This window comes from Perognathus longimembris, chromosome 7, assembly GCF_023159225.1.
Source record: "Perognathus longimembris pacificus isolate PPM17 chromosome 7, ASM2315922v1, whole genome shotgun sequence".
In the NCBI taxonomy this organism is placed as follows: domain Eukaryota; kingdom Metazoa; phylum Chordata; class Mammalia; order Rodentia; family Heteromyidae; genus Perognathus; species Perognathus longimembris.
In genome coordinates, this window is record NC_063167.1 from 70,437,648 (window position 1) to 70,454,699 (window position 17,052).

General features: G+C 54.1%; 1 protein-coding gene across 1 annotated transcript in view; it reads left to right on the forward strand.

The window, feature by feature from the left end:
- The first annotated feature begins 1,565 nt into the window (after positions 1 to 1,565).
- The window catches only part of Vangl1 (VANGL planar cell polarity protein 1), a 30,115-nt gene continuing 14,628 nt past the window's right edge, over positions 1,566 to 17,052 (forward strand). Inside the window, exons 1-3 of the mRNA XM_048351844.1 lie at positions 1,566 to 1,704; positions 7,759 to 7,929; positions 13,969 to 14,104. Coding sequence (XP_048207801.1) covers positions 7,859 to 7,929; positions 13,969 to 14,104 — 207 coding nt within the window. The 5' untranslated portion in view covers positions 1,566 to 1,704; positions 7,759 to 7,858. The remainder of the gene's footprint in view (positions 1,705 to 7,758; positions 7,930 to 13,968; positions 14,105 to 17,052) is intronic.

A 17,052-nucleotide genomic window follows, 5' to 3' on the forward strand; every position in this document is an offset into this window, starting at 1 on the left:
AGGCCAGGGGAGGACAGCAGAAAGGAAAGGAGGGGGATGCAGGCTAGGGTGTGTTGTCATGGCTGTGGGCAGTGAGGACTCAAGCTCTCTGGGATCCTCCTGTGGGGCCAAATAGCACTCATTCCCTTGACTGTGGGCAGAGCCCTGGGCCAGAAGCCTCCCCCTGTGTTGTCTTGGAGGTCCCAGGGGCTTGAACCCAGAACTTGAGTGCACTCTCCTACCTTTTCTCTCAAGGTTGGCACTCTGCCCCTTGACCCACTTCTGGAATTTTTGGTGGTTAATTGGAGATAGGAGCCTCACAGACTTTCCTGCAGGGGCAGGCTCAGATCTCAGCCTCCTAGGTAGCCAGGATTACTGGTGTGAGACACTACCACCAGCAATACACATATTTTGTGTGGGAGAGAAAAATCAAATGAGCATGTGTGAAAACTTCTGTGCTGACCAGACATGCATGGAAAGGAGCGAGGGATGGGCAGGGGCCCAGTGATGGGGCACATTTGGTGGGGGCTCGGAGGTCAAGGCTGCCCTTACCTGGCACAAGTGACCAGGCCTGTCTGGGTCACCATGGCCCTGGAAGAGTCTAAGGCTGACCTCTGAGCCTGTGAGACTGTGATCTCCAACTGCCCACCCAACGCCAGAAGTGAGGCTACGGTTCAAGTGGTAGAGCACTAGCCTTAAGCTAAAGGGCTCAGGGTGTGTGTGTGCGGCAGGGGGGGGGGCAGCACCTAGTTCCTGGGTTGGAGCCCAAGGCCAGCATGCAGCTCCCCCAAGCAAGGGCTGACTCCCATCTCCTCCATCGTTCCTGGGCCCGGCGGGGTCCAGCCCCCAGCCCCACCCCCCCCTGCTCCCACAGTCTGGCTTCCACGTGGCTCTTGTCCATGTGCCTGGCCCACTTTGGCGGATTCTTCACCAGACCTCATTGACTGGTTTCACGGATTGACTTTCCAGTGTGTATGGGGTCAGGCACTTGAGCTCCTGCTTGGATTTTATGCTCAGGCCCTGAGTTCACGTTTGTGCGTGAGTGTGCAGGTGTAAGTGTTGAGAACTGGGTGGGGTGTCAGCCCAGGGGCAACAGAGACACGCATCCATGGGGTGTGCTTGCCGGATGGTGGGCGGCTGAAGGGACCAGGGAGGAACAGAGCCCCGAACCTCGATGGCCCCGCCCAGAGCCCCGCCCACGGAGGCCCCGCCCACAGAGGCCCGGAGCCGTGCCCACGGAGGCCTTGCCCACAGAGCGCCGACCCCGCCAGAGCTCCCGCCGCAGGCCACGCCCACTGGAGGGTTCCTCCCAAGAGCTCCCACCCACAGAGCTTCCGACCTGCCCACTCCAGTGAAACCCACATAGTCTAATCCCGGCAGGCAGGCCCCGCCCACAGAGCCCAGACACGCCCATATAGGCCCCGCCCACAGTAAGCCGACACGCCCCTCAGGCCCCGCCCACAGAGCGCCGGCCGGCCGGCTCCGCCCAACAGGCCCGCCCCCGCCGCAGGTGGGCTGGCCGTCCGGGGCCGCAGCGCTCGCAGCTCTTGGCTCGCGGCCGCGCCAGGCTCGCTGGGCTGGGCTGGGGCCGCGGGGCGGCGCCGGGACAGGAAGCGGAAAGCCAGCACTGCGGCGGCGGGTCGGCGTCCACTGCTCCCAGCAGCAGGCCCCGGAGTCGGGGCCGCGGGGTGCCGAGACCGCCAAGCCTAACCGGCCGACCGGAAGGTGGGTCCGCGGGTGGCTGGTCGTGGAGGCGGCCGGGACGGACCCCCTGCCCGGAGATACCGGGCATGGGGACGCCTCGGGCACGGGAGACCCCGCTGTGAGGACCCCCTCCTCCGTGGGGACTCCTCTTCCGTGGGGACTCCTCCGTGGGGACCCTCTGCCGTGGGGACCCCTCCCGCCGTGGGGACTCCTCCGCCGTGGGGACCCTTCGGGTCAGGGAGACCCCGCCGTGGGGACCCCTCCCGCCTTAGAGTCCTCTTCTCCGTGGGGACCCCTCCGCCGTGGGGACCCCCTCCTCCAGACCCGCGCGCTCCAGCTCGCCACGCGGGCTCTCACCGCGGGTCCAGTCCGAATCGCGGCCGCGCCCTGCTCGGCTTCGCCGGAGCCCACTCCCATCCCTGCCGGGCGGGGGTGCCCTGCACGCCGGCTCGCCCCACCTCTCCTGCCGTTCTTGGCCGGCCCGGCGCCCTTCTCCCCGGTGGCCCACGCGGCGCGTCCTGGAGCAGCGGTGGCCGGGGCTGTCGCCGGAGGAGGTCCTGCACCCCGGCCCGGATGCGGTCCCGCTTCCCCGGCCCCAGGGTGGAGCTTGATCCGAGGCTGGGCGGCCCCGGACCGACGCGCGCGTCTGGGTCACGCTTCGGGAGCGCAACAGGCAGGTGGGAGTTTACTTTCAAAAACGCCGGGACGGCGAGCGCGCCGCCGCAGCCCGGCCTGGGTTGCCGCCCAGTCCGTCCGCCCCTCCGCCCCTCGGGGGTGCCCGCCCCTCCAGGGGTGCCCGTGCCGCCCTGCCACCCCTCCCGGGATGCCCGCCCGGCCCGGCGTGTCCGCCCCGCCTGGGGTGGTCGCCGGAGTTAGCCGGCCTCCCCCAGCCCTCGCCCCGCAGCACCCCGGCCGGAGCTTCTGGCCCCGGGACGCCGAAACTTGAGAGAATTCAAACGCGTTGGTGGAAGTTGGAGAGGGCGGAGCCCGCGCTCCCCGCCGCCCCACCCTGGGCTCCGGCCGCCCGGCTCCGGCCCGTGCTCCCTGCCGCCCGGCCCCGTCGCCCCACCGAGGAGAGCCCCGGATGCCCAGCCCGCGGACGCCCGTGATGACGGGGCGCGGGGGTGCGCGTCCTGCCCGCGGCGGCGGCGGCGGTGGTGGCACCGACCCTAGGCTGGCGAGGGCCTGGAGGAAACCGAATCTGGAGAGGCGCAATTAGCCATTTTATGTAACCGCTAATTACAGTGTTTAGAGTGGGATCCAGTTGTGGGAGCACACTTTTATTCTCCAAGGAAATAACACGCTGGACCTTTCTTGCGTGCTTAGGGTTCGCTGTCGGGTGTGAAAAAGCCCGATGTGGTTCCCACGGGCGTGGGCAGTTTAGACACGCCTCTCCTTCTTTTCTTTTTGGTGGTGGTCGAGTTTTGAACTTTTACTTCTGAGCCAGGCCTTGGGTTTGGATTTTTGCCCCTGCCCAGCCACAGCTCACCTATAATTATAATGTTAGCTTGATAGCTAGGATACTTGGCGTGGGCTACCATGTCCAGCTCTTCCTTTTTTTCTAGGTGGGTTTATGCCTGTAATCCCAGTTACTCAGGAGGCTGAGACAAAGTCTGAGACTCCTATCTTCAATTAGCCACTAAAGAGTCTGAAGTTAGAACAGTGGCTCAAGTGGTAGAGCACCAGCCCTGAACTAAAAAGCTGAAGAACTGTGCCTAGAACTTGAGTGTAAACCATAGTAGTGGAACAAAACAAAACAAAAGGCTTGGGTTTTTTCCTTTCTGGGGCAGCCTTGAACTGTGATTCCAGCCATTTCCGCCTCCAGAGTAACTAGGGATCCAGCGAGAGCTGCTGGCCCACTCAAAGTATAAGTTTACATTGTCTGACACATGGAGCAATAGTATGAAACCATGCAGCCAATTCAAGCCTTCTTTCCAAAAAGAAATTCCATGTCACCCTCTGTTGAATAATTACTAAGGGGGGAAATGTGTTCTTTCTTTCTCTCCTTCCTCCCCACTCCCCCCCCCCCCCCCCCCGCTTTTTGTGCCAGTATTGGAGCTTGAACTCAAGGATGGCCAGCATGGGCCACAGCACCCGGCTAAGTGGGTTGTTTGTGGTTCTTTTTTAAACCCTCGGCAAGGACACAGCTTAGGTGCTGTCCTGGCCTTTGGTACACAGGAGTTTCACTGGAGGAGGTGGGGGTCCCTTTTGGGTTGTGCAGGCAGGCCCCTTGGGCTCATTTGTTTCTCCCAGTCCCCCAGTGCATATCAGTTCAAAACTGACCTTGTAAGTGAGAGTTAATGCTGCAGCATTCTCTGTTAGGTTCTTTTTGTGGTTTGGGACAATTGAAGCTTGTTGCCTGCCCTCCTTCGATGTAAATAAACAATTCTGGTAATTGCCACATTGCTAGGAACGTTCCATAGGGAAGAACCCAGGTTCTGAAATTTAGCCCTCAGAGTTCAAGCCCTGACTGTAGCATTACCCTGTGTGGACCTTGCTTTCCTGAACTGCACTGTAAAATTATTATTTGTGCTGGCACACAAAAAAATTGTTAGTTTTAAGATACAATTAATAACAAACAGAGCAAACATGTCCAAATTCTATGTAAGGTAAAAAGTGAAGTATACAGAGTAATGCAGCCCTATGTGCAAACATAACATCACAACGCAAGCATGAAGAGGGATCCCCGGCTATGATGGTGTCTCTTTAGCCCTGCTGACTTTCTCCCTTTCCAGCCCAGGCCCCTTAATTACTTAATGACTCTAGGCAGAGCTGTTGATGTTTTTATAGTTTCCTTTTCTTGAAGGCTAACTTGTGTGGACCACTATCATTATCATAACCTATTATTTCCGCTGTGATTTTCTAAGCACTGTTTGTCCTCTATGTGGGACTCCGGTGTGTTATGAGTGTGGGAACCTGGCTGCAGGGGCCGTGTAGCTGTGACCACACACCTTCACCGTGTTTTTAATAAAGGTGAGGAAGAGGTTTCTTCCTGGTACATTTGCCTGGGTACTCCGGAATGTGAGACACTGCCCTCAGACAGAGGTGCCGGGCACCCTTATCGTTGCTGTGGTGTGGTTTGGGGCTAGACTCTGGGCCTTGTGCTCTCCCTTGCTTGGCCTTTTCTGCTCAAGGCTAGGGCTCTACCTCTTGAGCCACAGTTCTACTTTCAGCTTTCTGCTGGTTCATTGGAGATAAGAGTAGCATGGACTTTCCTACCTAGTCTGACTTACAACCGTAATCCTCAGATTCCAGCCTCCTGAGTAGCTAGGACTACAGGCGTGAGCCACCATGGCTGGCATAAAGCATTCTTTTTGGTGTGGAAAGGAGAGTTGGGTTTCTGGGGGACAGAGGCAGATCATGGAGCCAGGCTGGGGTCTGCCAGGAGTCCTGGCTGCATTGCCTAAAGCTGGTTGTCTGCCAGGGATAAAGCCAATGAAAATGTAGCCAAGCCTGGAGCGGAAAGGAAATGGGACTGGAAAGTGCTGAAAGCCCATTGAAATAGCTGATGAAAATGTTGGGAGATGGGAGAGCCATGTACAGACCTCCAGCAAAGTGGGGCTCAGCTTGGGAGACCTCAACCCTCAACCTGGGAGACCTCATCCCCCAAGACCTCAGCCCATGAGACCTCAGCCCTCAGCCTGGGAAACCTCAGCCCTCAACCCCAGAGACTTCAGCCCTCAACCCCAGAGACCTCAGCCTCCATGACCTCAGCCCCATCCCAGGAGACCTCAGCCCTCAGCTCTCAGCCTGGGAGTACTCAGCCCCCTAGACCTCAGCCCTCAGCCCAGGAGACCTCAGCCCCTTAGACCTCAGCCCCGGAGACCTCCACCATCAGCCTGGGAGACCTCAGCCCTCAGCCCCCAACCTGGGAGACCTCAGCCCTAGAGACCTCAGCCGGGGAGACAGAGGCTTTTATTCCCTTCCAGTGCCTGTTGCATTTAAGATTTGATACTTAGAGACCCCCTCTTTACCATGAGGCTCCCAGGTTGAACAGCTCTGCTGTAGTCACAGCTGCTGAGTGATCCCAGACCTAGGTGACTCAGATCTCCTGCAGCCCTGAGCCAGCAGGTTGGCCCTGCACTGTCTGCCTGGCTGCTTTCCAGGCCTTTCTCTCAGAGAGGGACAAGAACATGGAGTTTTGCAACTGCTAGAGGGGATGTTGATAGCCACCTGCTGGGTGTGAGTGTGGGTGACTGGGGCTTGAACTCCAGGCCTTGGGCTGTCCCTTAGCTTTTTCACTCAGTGGTGGTGCTTTACTATTTGAGATACACCTCCATTTCCAGCTTTTTTGCTAGTTAGCTGAGAAGAGTCTTACAGACTTGTCTATTCTGGCTGGTCTTGAACCTCAGTCCTCAGATCTCAGCTTCCTGAGTAGCTAGGATTACAGGCATGGGCACCAGAGCCCCTCTGGCCACCTGTTTTGACTTCCTAAGGACCCTTGGCTATGCGCCGTCCCTGTTTTGCTGTCCCCCGTGTGGTGGTCACTGCTGTCCCTGACACTCAAATGGAGCTTCACTGAACGAAGGAAAATGAAGAGACTAACATGTGAATTGTTCTCGTAGAAGATGATACCTCAACTTTCTTGCCTAGTTTCATTCTATTTCTGTCCCAATTTTTTTTCCATCTGGCTCCATTTCTTTATTTCTGTGCAGTCTCAAGTTCTTTGGGGACAAATATATCGGAAAATTCACCAATAAAACTTTTCCTGACCCCCCCCCCCCCAAAAAAAAATGGAGCTTCAGAGAGGCTGGGCCGTGTTTGCCTGTGCAGAGCTGGGAGGTGAGTGCATGGAGGATGGGAGCCTGTGGGGAGTGACTCACCCCAGGCAATCTCACTGACTCCAGAGGCCAGCGGTTCACCCCAGGCTCTGTGGGAGCTGACCCAGGCACCCCCACATGCTTTGGTGGCAGAGACACAGTTAAATAACAAGCCCCTTCAGGATGAGGGAGATCGGGTGGTGAGTTCCGGTGGTGAGTTCTGAGTGGTGAGCTTCAGGCAGGCTGTGGGGTCTGTGGTCACCTCACCTGCAGGTGTCTGGAGCCTAGGCTGCTCTTCTCTTGGAAGATGGTTGCTGGGCTCCTGGCTGGCCTCCCAGGAGGGGTGGGGCTGGCCTCACAGGTCCTTTGTTTGCTGGGCTTCCTAGGGAAGACTGGAAAATGGGGGCAGGGAAATAGAACCTGTGATCTGTTTTCTTAACCACAGTCAGGGATCCTCAGCCTTCAGCCTCCTGAGTAGCTGGGATTGTAAGTGGGAGCCCCAGTGGCATCAGGGTCTTTTTAGTGCAGAACGTCATCTCAGCTAAGTGTGGGGAAGGACACAGAAGTTCCTGAGTTCACTCCTCAGTGTGCGCTTGCCCCCCTCCCCCGCCATGCCCGCTTGCTCCCCAGTCCCCAATGCCCACTCGCCCCCCCTCGCTCCCCCATGCCTGCTCGCTCCCCCCCACCTGCTCACACCCAGGTGCCCGCTCTCTCCTCAGTGCCCACTCACTCCCCTGTGCCCGCTCACTCCAGCTGTCGTGAGCTCTTGTGACTGTAGCACAGTTCTGCCTGTGTCTATGACCCTGTGTCCTGCATTGAGCCTCTAGAATTCCATGCAGATCTCCTTCCCTTACCATTATAGTTTTCTACATGTGGTTGATTTCATCAGGTGTGCTTTCCTTACCTCTTCCTTGGTGTGGGTGGGGGTGTTTATATTATTTCTATGTTTTTATTATCATAGCCAATAAGGCAACACTTTTTTTTTCTTGAAGTTCTCAAGTGGTCAATTCGTAGGCGTTGGGATTTTGGGACTAAAGAGACTAAGAACTTTCAAAGTTGACTTTGGAAAAGATCACAAAGTCCCTTAAGCCCTTAAGGGACTATGCCCTGGCAGCTGACTCTGTGTGTGTGTGTGTGTGTGTGTGTGTGTGTGTGTGTGTGTGTGTGTGACCAGGGGGATGTTCTTCCCCACTGCCCTTGCTCCATCCCTGCTGTTGAGGTGGGGTTTGATGCTCAGCCCCCAGCCAGGCTCCCTTGTTGAGTACCTACTGTGGAGGGTGGCTGACCTCTCCTTCCTCCCCTCCCCCTTTCCTAGGGTTTGCTCCCACTCTGCTTCCCTGGCTCCTGAGGCTGTTGACGCCAGTGGGGGCCACAGGCCACGCCTGAGGACGACGCCACCGAGGCCCTCCATTGCTATGGACACCGAGTCCACGTACTCAGGGTACTCCTACTACTCAAGCCATTCCAAGAAGTCTCACAGACAGGGGTACGTAAGCAGAGAGGGTTCCACATGTCTGTCTGGGGGGGACGGCGGGTGGGGTGCCAGAAAAGCCGAGCCCTGGCCCCCTGCCCGAGGGGAAGGCATCACAGTACAGCTGGCAGCTTTGAGGGCAACTATGTCCATTTCCATGTTATAGCCCCCATTAGTGTCAATGCACTTAGTTTCTCCCAATTGCCTTAGGATGAAAGTCTCAAGAGGAGATGTTTCTCATGTCCCGAGCACTTCCCATATGTGTCAGTTCATCCCAAAGCTGTGCAAGTTAGAACCCCAGTGCTAAGGCCCTGCTTCCTGAGGCTCATCAGCCCATTGGGCATTGCCCGCAGCCTGGGCTCAGGCACAGGCCTGGCTGGCCCCACCCTGCTTTCCTGTCCAGGACTAATCTTCTCATCATGTGAGCTGGCCTGGTGTGGATGAAGCCTCCCCCTCATGGTGGAACCACCTGCAGAGTGACAGGAGATGATGACACAAGTGGCTGGGCCACGCCCTCCCTGCAGGGGGGTCAAGAGGATTCATGAGGTTCTGTGTGCAAAGCGTCTAACCAGCACAGAGAATGCCACCAAACCCTGGTTGTGGCCATGCTATTGATGGCTGTGGCCTTTCAGCCTCGTGTTCAAAGATGCCCACTGTGCTGGAAACCAGTGCCTCACGCCTGTCATCCTAGCTACTCAGGAGACAGCGATCTGAGGATCAAGGTTCAAAGCCAGCCCACGAGACTCTTATCTCCAAGTAACCAGCAAAAAGCTGAAAGTGGAGCTGTGGCTCAACAGGGAGCACTCTGGCTTTGATTGAAAAAGCAGAGTAAGGTCTTGAGTCCCTGAGCTCAGGCTCCAGTACTGGTTTAAACAATAAATAGCCCTAGCTTTAGAAATAATCATCAATTACAACCAGTGAGTGGATTTAACCAGGTTATAAAATCCTAGAAACAGCTGTTTTGAACTATCAACTCATTCTGTGTGCCAGGTTCCCCTCTATCCCCACAACCCTGGGTGGGCTCTGGATCTTGGGGTGGCCTGCAGCATTCTGAGAAGGAGCCAGCCAGGCCGTGGCTGTATTTCACAGATAGACTGTGCCACTCACTGATGCTTCTGGGGGCCTCTGGGGACCCTAAGATTGGTTCTCCAGTGCCATCATGGGAGCTTGAAGAGGCTGTAACTTTCCATGAAAACAGCAGACAGAACTCCCCCTATGCTCATGGTGGGGAGGGTCCTCAGTGCATCCCACGCATTCTAGAAGAACATCAAGGCCAACTCCAGGTGATTGGCCTGGTGGAAGGAGGGCATGGAGTCTATGGCGTGTGTTGCTGGGCCTGTGGGGGATGGAGAGGCCCTTGGGTCCTGGGGATGGGCCTGGCCGCAGTGACAGCAGCTGCTGTGTCCTGGGAAGGCTTCTCTGCCCGGCTCTGCAGGATTGAATGAAGGGCTGGGAAGGGGAGAGGGACTCCTGCTCCCAGAAGAGAACTCACAGAATGCAGGAACGCGATAGCCGTGGCATGGAGACCATTCTGGAGGCCCAGCCAGCCTCTCAGCAGACACAGGTGACTGACATCGAGGCCTGTGACCTGGTTTTATAATGCCTTCCATCTCCAGAAAGCGTCCTTGTTCACTGTGGGAGGGGGCCTTCCTGCCTGGGCCCACCTCACCTCAGAGCACAAGATACCACTGTGACTGGCAGCATCTGGCCTGCTGGGGGCCTCTGGGATGTCAGCTGGTCCCAAGGGCATCACCCCCCATCCTCACACAAGTCCTGAAAAGGCCCATGAAGCTGGAGCTGGAAATGACACTGGTGGCTCATGGCTTATGCTGTAACCCTGGTTGCTCAGGAGGCTGAGATCTGAGGATCACTGTAAGATCAATCCATGAGACCCTTATCTGTAGTTAGCCAGCAACAATCCAGGAGTAGAGGTGTGGCTGAAATGCTAACATGTCAGCCTCAATTGAAAAAGCTAAGGGACAGCACTGCAACAGCACCCAGGCCCTGAGATCAAGCCCCCCAGTACTAGGACATGTTTGTGCGTTTGTGTGCATGTGCGCACACGTACACACAGTGGTGGGATGTGTCCATGTCTTTTACAAATCATGAAGCAGAGGCCTAGGAAGCAAGCTGTTTGCCTGCAGTTAAGGTAGAAGTTGGCCGTGCCCACTGTCAGGTCTGCCTGTCCAGTGTGCTCAGGCCAGCAAGGAGAGGCTGGCCTGCCCTGGGCAGCCCTCCTGCCTGTCGGTTCCCAGGAGGAAGCCAGCCCAGTGGTCAGCAGAGAGGACAGGCAGTGGGTGGGTGGCAGAGAAAGGAAGGGAGGGGTAACTGGTGGGGCCAGCTCTCCCTAAATAGAAACAGATAACACAGAAACAGGATAAATAATCTCCAGGAAACACTGACAGCGTGCGGGCTGGGATGTGAGGCCCAGGGTGTAGCTGCCTTCAGCATTGTCCATGTGGATCCTTTCAGTGCCTGCACAAATGAGGCAAGGTCTCCTACTCCTAGGGCAGGTGGTCTGTGGAGACAGACTCTTAGATAAGCAGTGCAAAACTTCTTGCAGTGACACACAGGTGGTCCTGACCACTTAGGCAGAACTACATGTGTGTGTCACACCCAGTTCATTGCCTGGACTCACTTCCATACTCTCAGACCCATTGTCTGTTGTGCAGACCCCTTGTAGAGGAACTTGGTGGCTTGAGCTGTTCCCTACGGTTGCAGAATTGAACCACAGGGAGGCTCACTCAACGGCTCTGTGAACTGGAAGGCACTGGGTGATCCTGGCTGGTGATGGTAGTATGTGTGTGCGTGTGCATGTACGTGTGCACATGCACACATGTGCATGCACATACAGACATGTGTGCTATCACTGGGCTTGAACTCAGGGCCTGGGTGCTGACCCTGAGCTTTTCTCTCAAGGCTGGTGCTCTACAGCTTGGGCCATAGCTCCACTTCTGGGTTGCCTGTTCATTGGTTATAAGAGTCACAACAAATTTTCCTACCCAAACTGGTATCCAGCCAGGCATCCAACCAAGTGTCTTACATCCTAGCCTCCTGAGAATCTGGGATTACAGGCATGCACAGCAGGCACCCAGCTTGGATGGCAGTCATTTGTAGCCCCGTGCTCTGATGTCCTGGCTGCACTTAGACACCTGCCTATGCAGTAATGGAGTAGCAGTGATTTCTGTCAGGGCAGTGTGCCATGTCTAGGTGGCATGCTGCATCAGGGGCATCCACCTCCCGCCCCCCCCCCGGTGACATAATCAGTGGCTTCCATGGGTTGCACATTCCCCCCCTGTGTGAAAGGCTCTTGGCTCTGGGCTGCCCTTGTGTCTGCATGCTGCAGTGCACCTGTTTACTCCGAAACACTGTGCATGGTACTGCTTTGGGGGCCACATAGACGCCAGTGCTCTTGTTATTGAGCTTCTGTGTTTCACGGGGCACCACTTGCTCTGGCAGGCCTCTAAACCGGCCTTTCACACCTTTGCCACGTGTGCTGCTGTGGGAGCTTGGGGTCATTTCCTGGCCCCCTGTGTGGGGATCCATGGAGATGGAGCCAGGAAGCTTGGGTTCCTGGCGTCCCCCAGACAGGTGCCCGTGGAAGGGGGCACTCTTCGCTTCAGTCTGCACCCCAGCGTCTGAAGGAAAACCAGAGGCACCCACTCAGGGTTGCAGGTTCTGGGGTTCCAAAGGCTTTCTTGGGCTCTCAGACGGAAGGTTGTCATCTGCCTCCTCCGAGTTATTACAGAGGAGCTGCAGGATGGTGGGATGGTTGTTGAACATCTGGGTGGCCGTGGGCTCTTTGGGAGCCTGGTTGGGCCGTGGGGGGAGGTGGCTCCACCTGTCCCCTGCCCGGGGGACGGGGGTCACTCAGAGAAGGACTTAGATTTCCTGTGCTGTCACAGGATTTGAGCTGTGGCCTGTGAATAGAGGAGAGGGTAGGCAGGCATGGGGCATGGCTGTTGATCAGAAGCCTGGGGAAAATGGAGAGGAGCAGGCTGGGAGTGGGGCTGTCTGGCGGCTGTGGGGACCTTTGTCTGGGCAAGCAAGTCTAACTTGCTGTGAAGATGGAGCCCGAGGGAGGTCTCCACCCAGATCCCCAGTGTCTGTGCACAGCATGGAGCTGTCTAAGGTCACAGCCCAAGCCTGATGGCCTGAGAAGCTTCAGAGCAATCATAGCTCGAGTGGTTTGACAGGCACGACGTAGGAGGCTGAAAACTTTATTCTGTAAATATCTGGATTGGGGCAGGGGTGGGCTCCAGCTGGAACATTGGCCTAGCATGCTTAAGGCCCTGGGTTCTGTCCCCAGCACCACCGAAATGCCCAGAGTCTTCTAACAGTGGAGCACAGATGCTTTGAACAAAGGCTACCAGTAGGAACAGACTTGAATTCAGAGCCTCCCCCTGCCACTGACAACAACTTGGGAAGTCATGCAAACTCTCTGCGCCCTAGTTTCCTCATCTATAAGGTTGGCCTCCTAGGGCCATTGTTAGGAATGAATGAAGCTAGTAAAATACCTATATTAAGTGCTGGTAAAGTGCTAAGTACTGATAATAATAAGGTACTTAGTACTAGCAAAGTACTTGGTAAAGTGCATCAAAAATTGGGAAAAGGAAAGGTGTGGTGGGCAATGTAAAGTTACATCCCTGGATTAAAGAGCCCTACTGTTTAGAACAGATACCAGGCTTGAGAAGAATGCATCTGTTTCTCTGCATGTGGAAGGGATAGCCTGGCTGCGGGGCGCCCCACAGCACTGAGGGGTGTCCCAGGGGGCTGGTGCGGTAGACAGCTGCTCACAGCAGGTGGACAGGAGATGCACATGGGAGGCCTGGGGCCCGCGGCACTGATGACTGTATTCACAGAGTGTGCTTGCGTGTGCATGCGCACGTGGCTGGTACTGGCACTGGAACTCAGGGCTCTTTAGTTTCTTTTCTGCTCAAGGTTGGTGCTCTACCACTTGAACCACACCTCCACTTCTGGCTTTTGGCTGGTCTCTTGGATTCGTCTTCCCAGGTAGCTTTGAGCCATGCTGCTCAGATCTCAGCCTCCTGAGTATGGAGGATTACAGGTATGAGCCAGCAGGAGGCCTGACTTTGTTTAGAAAACCTGCATACCAGGGCCCCTTCTGTCTCCCTGAGACCATGGTTGAAGGAAAGCAGTGTGACTGATGTCACGAAGCCACCCCGGCCATGTAGGCCAGAGCCAAGGGAACTTGGAGAGTCTGGCCTCCGCAGGGCCGCTCTGCTGGGCTCATAGGTTTGCTGCTGGCTGCCGGAAAGCCGGTTCCTCCCATAGGTGCTGGCTTGTCTGGTTTGTGGGCTGGGCCTCCGCAGTGGATCTCCCTTGTTTTCAGGACAAACCACAGAAGACCAGCCAGAGTTCACACCAAGAGAGTTCACCTGGGGTGCAGATACACAGATGCGCGCACTTACACACACACACACACACACACACACACACACACACACACACACATACACACACACGCCTCACACCCCTGTGTCCTTTGTCCCTGCTGTCTTTGTTTCTGTGGGAGCCTCCACGTTCATCCAGGACCTGCAGGAATGGCTTTTCATTTTGAACTCTTGAGAATTAAAATGATTCTCTGTCCTGGTTTAGAATTTTCTTTTTCTCTTCTTGTCCAAAAGTGTAGGGTGACAGTGTCCCAGATTTTTTTTTTTTTTTTTTTTTTTTGGCTAGACCAAAGCTTACGTATTATGCAGTATTGGCCCAATAAAAAAAATCAGTAGAAAATTAATTTAGGTGAGCTAGTGAGATACCTTAGCTACAGAAAGTCTAAAGTTTCCATTTTAAACTCTGAAAAAAAATGTGATCACTTCTGTAAAGGAGGAGGAGGAAGGACAGATTGGGGGATGGCAGAGAAAATGCTAATTAGAGAATAAAGATCAGGTGGCTCTGAGGGGTTTACAGATGGAAATTCGTGCTATGTGTAGAGTTTTCCCAGATTCCAAACAAAAATTGGCAATACATTTGAGTGAACCAGAGAATTCATTAACATGGCATAATGTCATAGGTGTTTGTTTGTTTTTCCAGAGAAAGAACTAGAGAGAGACACAAATCACCCAGGAATAAAGATGGCAGAGGGTCAGAAAAATCTGTCACCATTCAAGCTCCCCCCGGAGACCCCCTGCTGGCCAATGACTCCACGACACAGACTGAGGAAGTGCAGGTATGGCCACGGGCGGGCGTCCTCTCACACATGCTTTCCTACGTCTTGTTGCAGTAGGTCCTCTTTTTAGTCTGTATTTCCCAAGCACATCAGTTAGCTGTCTGTGCCCCTGTGGTGTCTCCTTGGTCTGAGGACAGCCTGTCTGTCCTTCAGGAGCTCCATCTCCTTGGAAGTAAGATTGCTTTGAGTGATTTGAAAGGAGCAAGGCAGGGAAGGGGAGAGTCACTGCCTGATCTTTCTGGAGACCCCATCTGAAAAGGACAATCTTAGAGAAGGAAAGAAAGCCCCTTTCCAGAAGGCCTGGGAAGTGTTGGGAAGGAGGGGGAAGTCAACCAGGCATGGCACTTCACACCTGCAATCCCAGCTACTCAGGAAACTGAGATCTGAGGATCCAGCTTCAGAGCAGGGAAGTCTGTGAGACTCTTATCTCTAGCTAAACAGGAAGAAGCTGAAAGTGGAGCTTAGCTCCACTGGTGGTAGAGCTACCAGCTTTGAGCTAAAGGCTAAAAGACAGCACCCAAACCCTGAGTTCAAGCCCCAATACTGACACTAAAAAAAAAAAAAGAAGAGAAACTGGGTAGTAGGATTTTAGGTGTAAGTACTCGATTTCAAAGTGTTGGCAGTTTATTTTCTAAAAGTATTATGCAAACTCTTCTCTGGTCCCAACTGTCTGGCAGCTTCCTCTCTTTAAGTAAACATCTGAGCTTCATGGAGAGGCATGTTTGCATATCCTAGGAACCTCCTGAATGGCATACACGCCCAGCCTTGCCCCGCAGAACAAAGCATGCCTGTACAGTGTGGAGAGACAGAGAGACAGATAAGCTGGTATTGTGCATTGCAACACACAGAACCACAAAGACAGACTGAACGCAGCGCCCCAGAATGCTGGAGGTGCTCTTGGGAACCAACACTAGATGAGCAGATGTCTGCAGTACTGTTATTTTACTGTTTGTCCTGACTCTGGAAGGGTGGGTGGGTGGATGGGTGATGGGTAGAAAGATGGATGATTGATGGATGGAGGATGGATGGATGGAGGATGGACAGATGGATGAACAGATGGATGGAGGATGGGCAAATGGATGATGACAGACGGATGATGGATGATAGAGGATGGATGGACAGATGAAGGATGGACAGATGGATGACAGAGAATGAGTGATGAAGGACAAGTGGATGATGGAGGAAAGATGGATGGATGGTGGAGAATTAATGGATGGATGATGGAGGTTGAATGGGTGGATGACGGAGGAGGGATGGAGGTTGGAAGGTAGATGGGCAGATGATGGAGGATGGATGGATGGAGGATGGATGGGGCAGACCCTGGAATGGACTAACCCTTGGGTGCCTAAGGCCGCATCCTCTCATAAATGGGTCCAGAGGTGCTGGTCCCTCTCCAGGAAGGCCTCATTTACAACATTTGGTTCTCGCGGGCTGCTTTGGCATTGGTGCCCACAGTGCATGAGGGAGGAGGCCTGGAGGGCCTGTGTTGCAGTAACCGTGTGACCCAAGGCAGGCCTTTGTAGGCTTCCAGTTTCTTCACTGAAAGTCTGAGGACTGGGTTACAGTTTACATCCTTCAGAAAGCTTGAGCTTTCTACACATACATTTTTGTAACAAGAAGTGTGTATAATTTCTTCAAATGGACAGTGGATTTAGTGATAAGTTCTTTGGCAGGAAAAAGAATGATGGCGCTTAGCATTGGTGACTCACCCCTGTAATACTAGCTGCTCAGGAGGCTGAGATGTGAGGGTCTCAGTAAGAAGCCAGCCTGGGCAGGAAAGTCCATGAGACTCTTAACTACAGTTTTTGCCTTGAACAAAAGTCAAGTGAGATGGAGAGGGCCTGAGTTCAAGCCCATTACTGGTACAAAGAGAGAGAGGCAGAGAGAGAGGATGATCAGCTAGCAGCATTGGGGTCAGCACAGAGAGAGGCACTTGTCTACCAGGCCGATACCAACAGAGTCCAGGAATGTCTCTCTCCTAAGCATATTATAAATAAGTATTTTTACAAAATAATTTTACAAAAATGAACTATTGTTTTTATCATTTGTAACCTCAGCTTACATTAACAAGTTGTTTATCATTGAATTTACAGCTCTTGCTAATGTACTAATGTATTGTTCTTTTCTGCTTTTAAAAAATGACCTAAACTTATGGAAACTACAACAGATCTCAAGTATACACTTTAAGAAGTTTTAACAGATGAACACACCATGTAACTTAAACTCCAGAACATTCTCTTGGGGTCTTCTTGCTCATCTGTCACTCCTCTGCAGTACTGCAGGGCAACTGGCATGCTGCCTCTTCCATCTCTGTCTGTCGGAACTTGTAATTAGAATCCTGTGATTTCTCTTTCTCCATTCAGCAGGACCTTGACTTTTATCTGTGTTCCTGTGGGTTTCAGTAGTTTGCGTTAAAACATTTTTGCTGAGTGATTTTGAAGTGAACTTACCCCAGTGGGTTTGCCTTTTCTCACGTTGGTTGCTGTGAATGAAACGGTTCTGGAAGCCCTGGGACAAGTGTTCCGTGACCATGTGCTTCTGTTAATCTGGGGTGAAAGCTGGGAGCTGAATTTCTAGGCCATCCGTGTATATTTAAGTTTCTGTGAACTGCCGGGAGGGTTTTTCAGAGATGGCTTCTCCTCCTAGACGTCAGCCAGCCTTGTCTGAGAGATCTGCCTACTGTATGTAATAATGCTATGGTCAGTTGGGGAGGGGGGAGGTAGGCACAAGCACCCCAGTCCTGGCCCTTGAACTCAGGGCTTCAACTTTCACTTAGCTCTTTTACACAAAGCTCATGCTCTACCACTTGAGCCATGCCTCCACTTCTGAATTTTGGGTGGTTGATTGGAGATAAGAGTCTCACGGCCTTTCCTGCCTGGGCTGGCTTAGAACCACAATCTTCAGATCTCAGCTTCCTGAGTATCTGGGATGATAGCGTGAGCCACCAA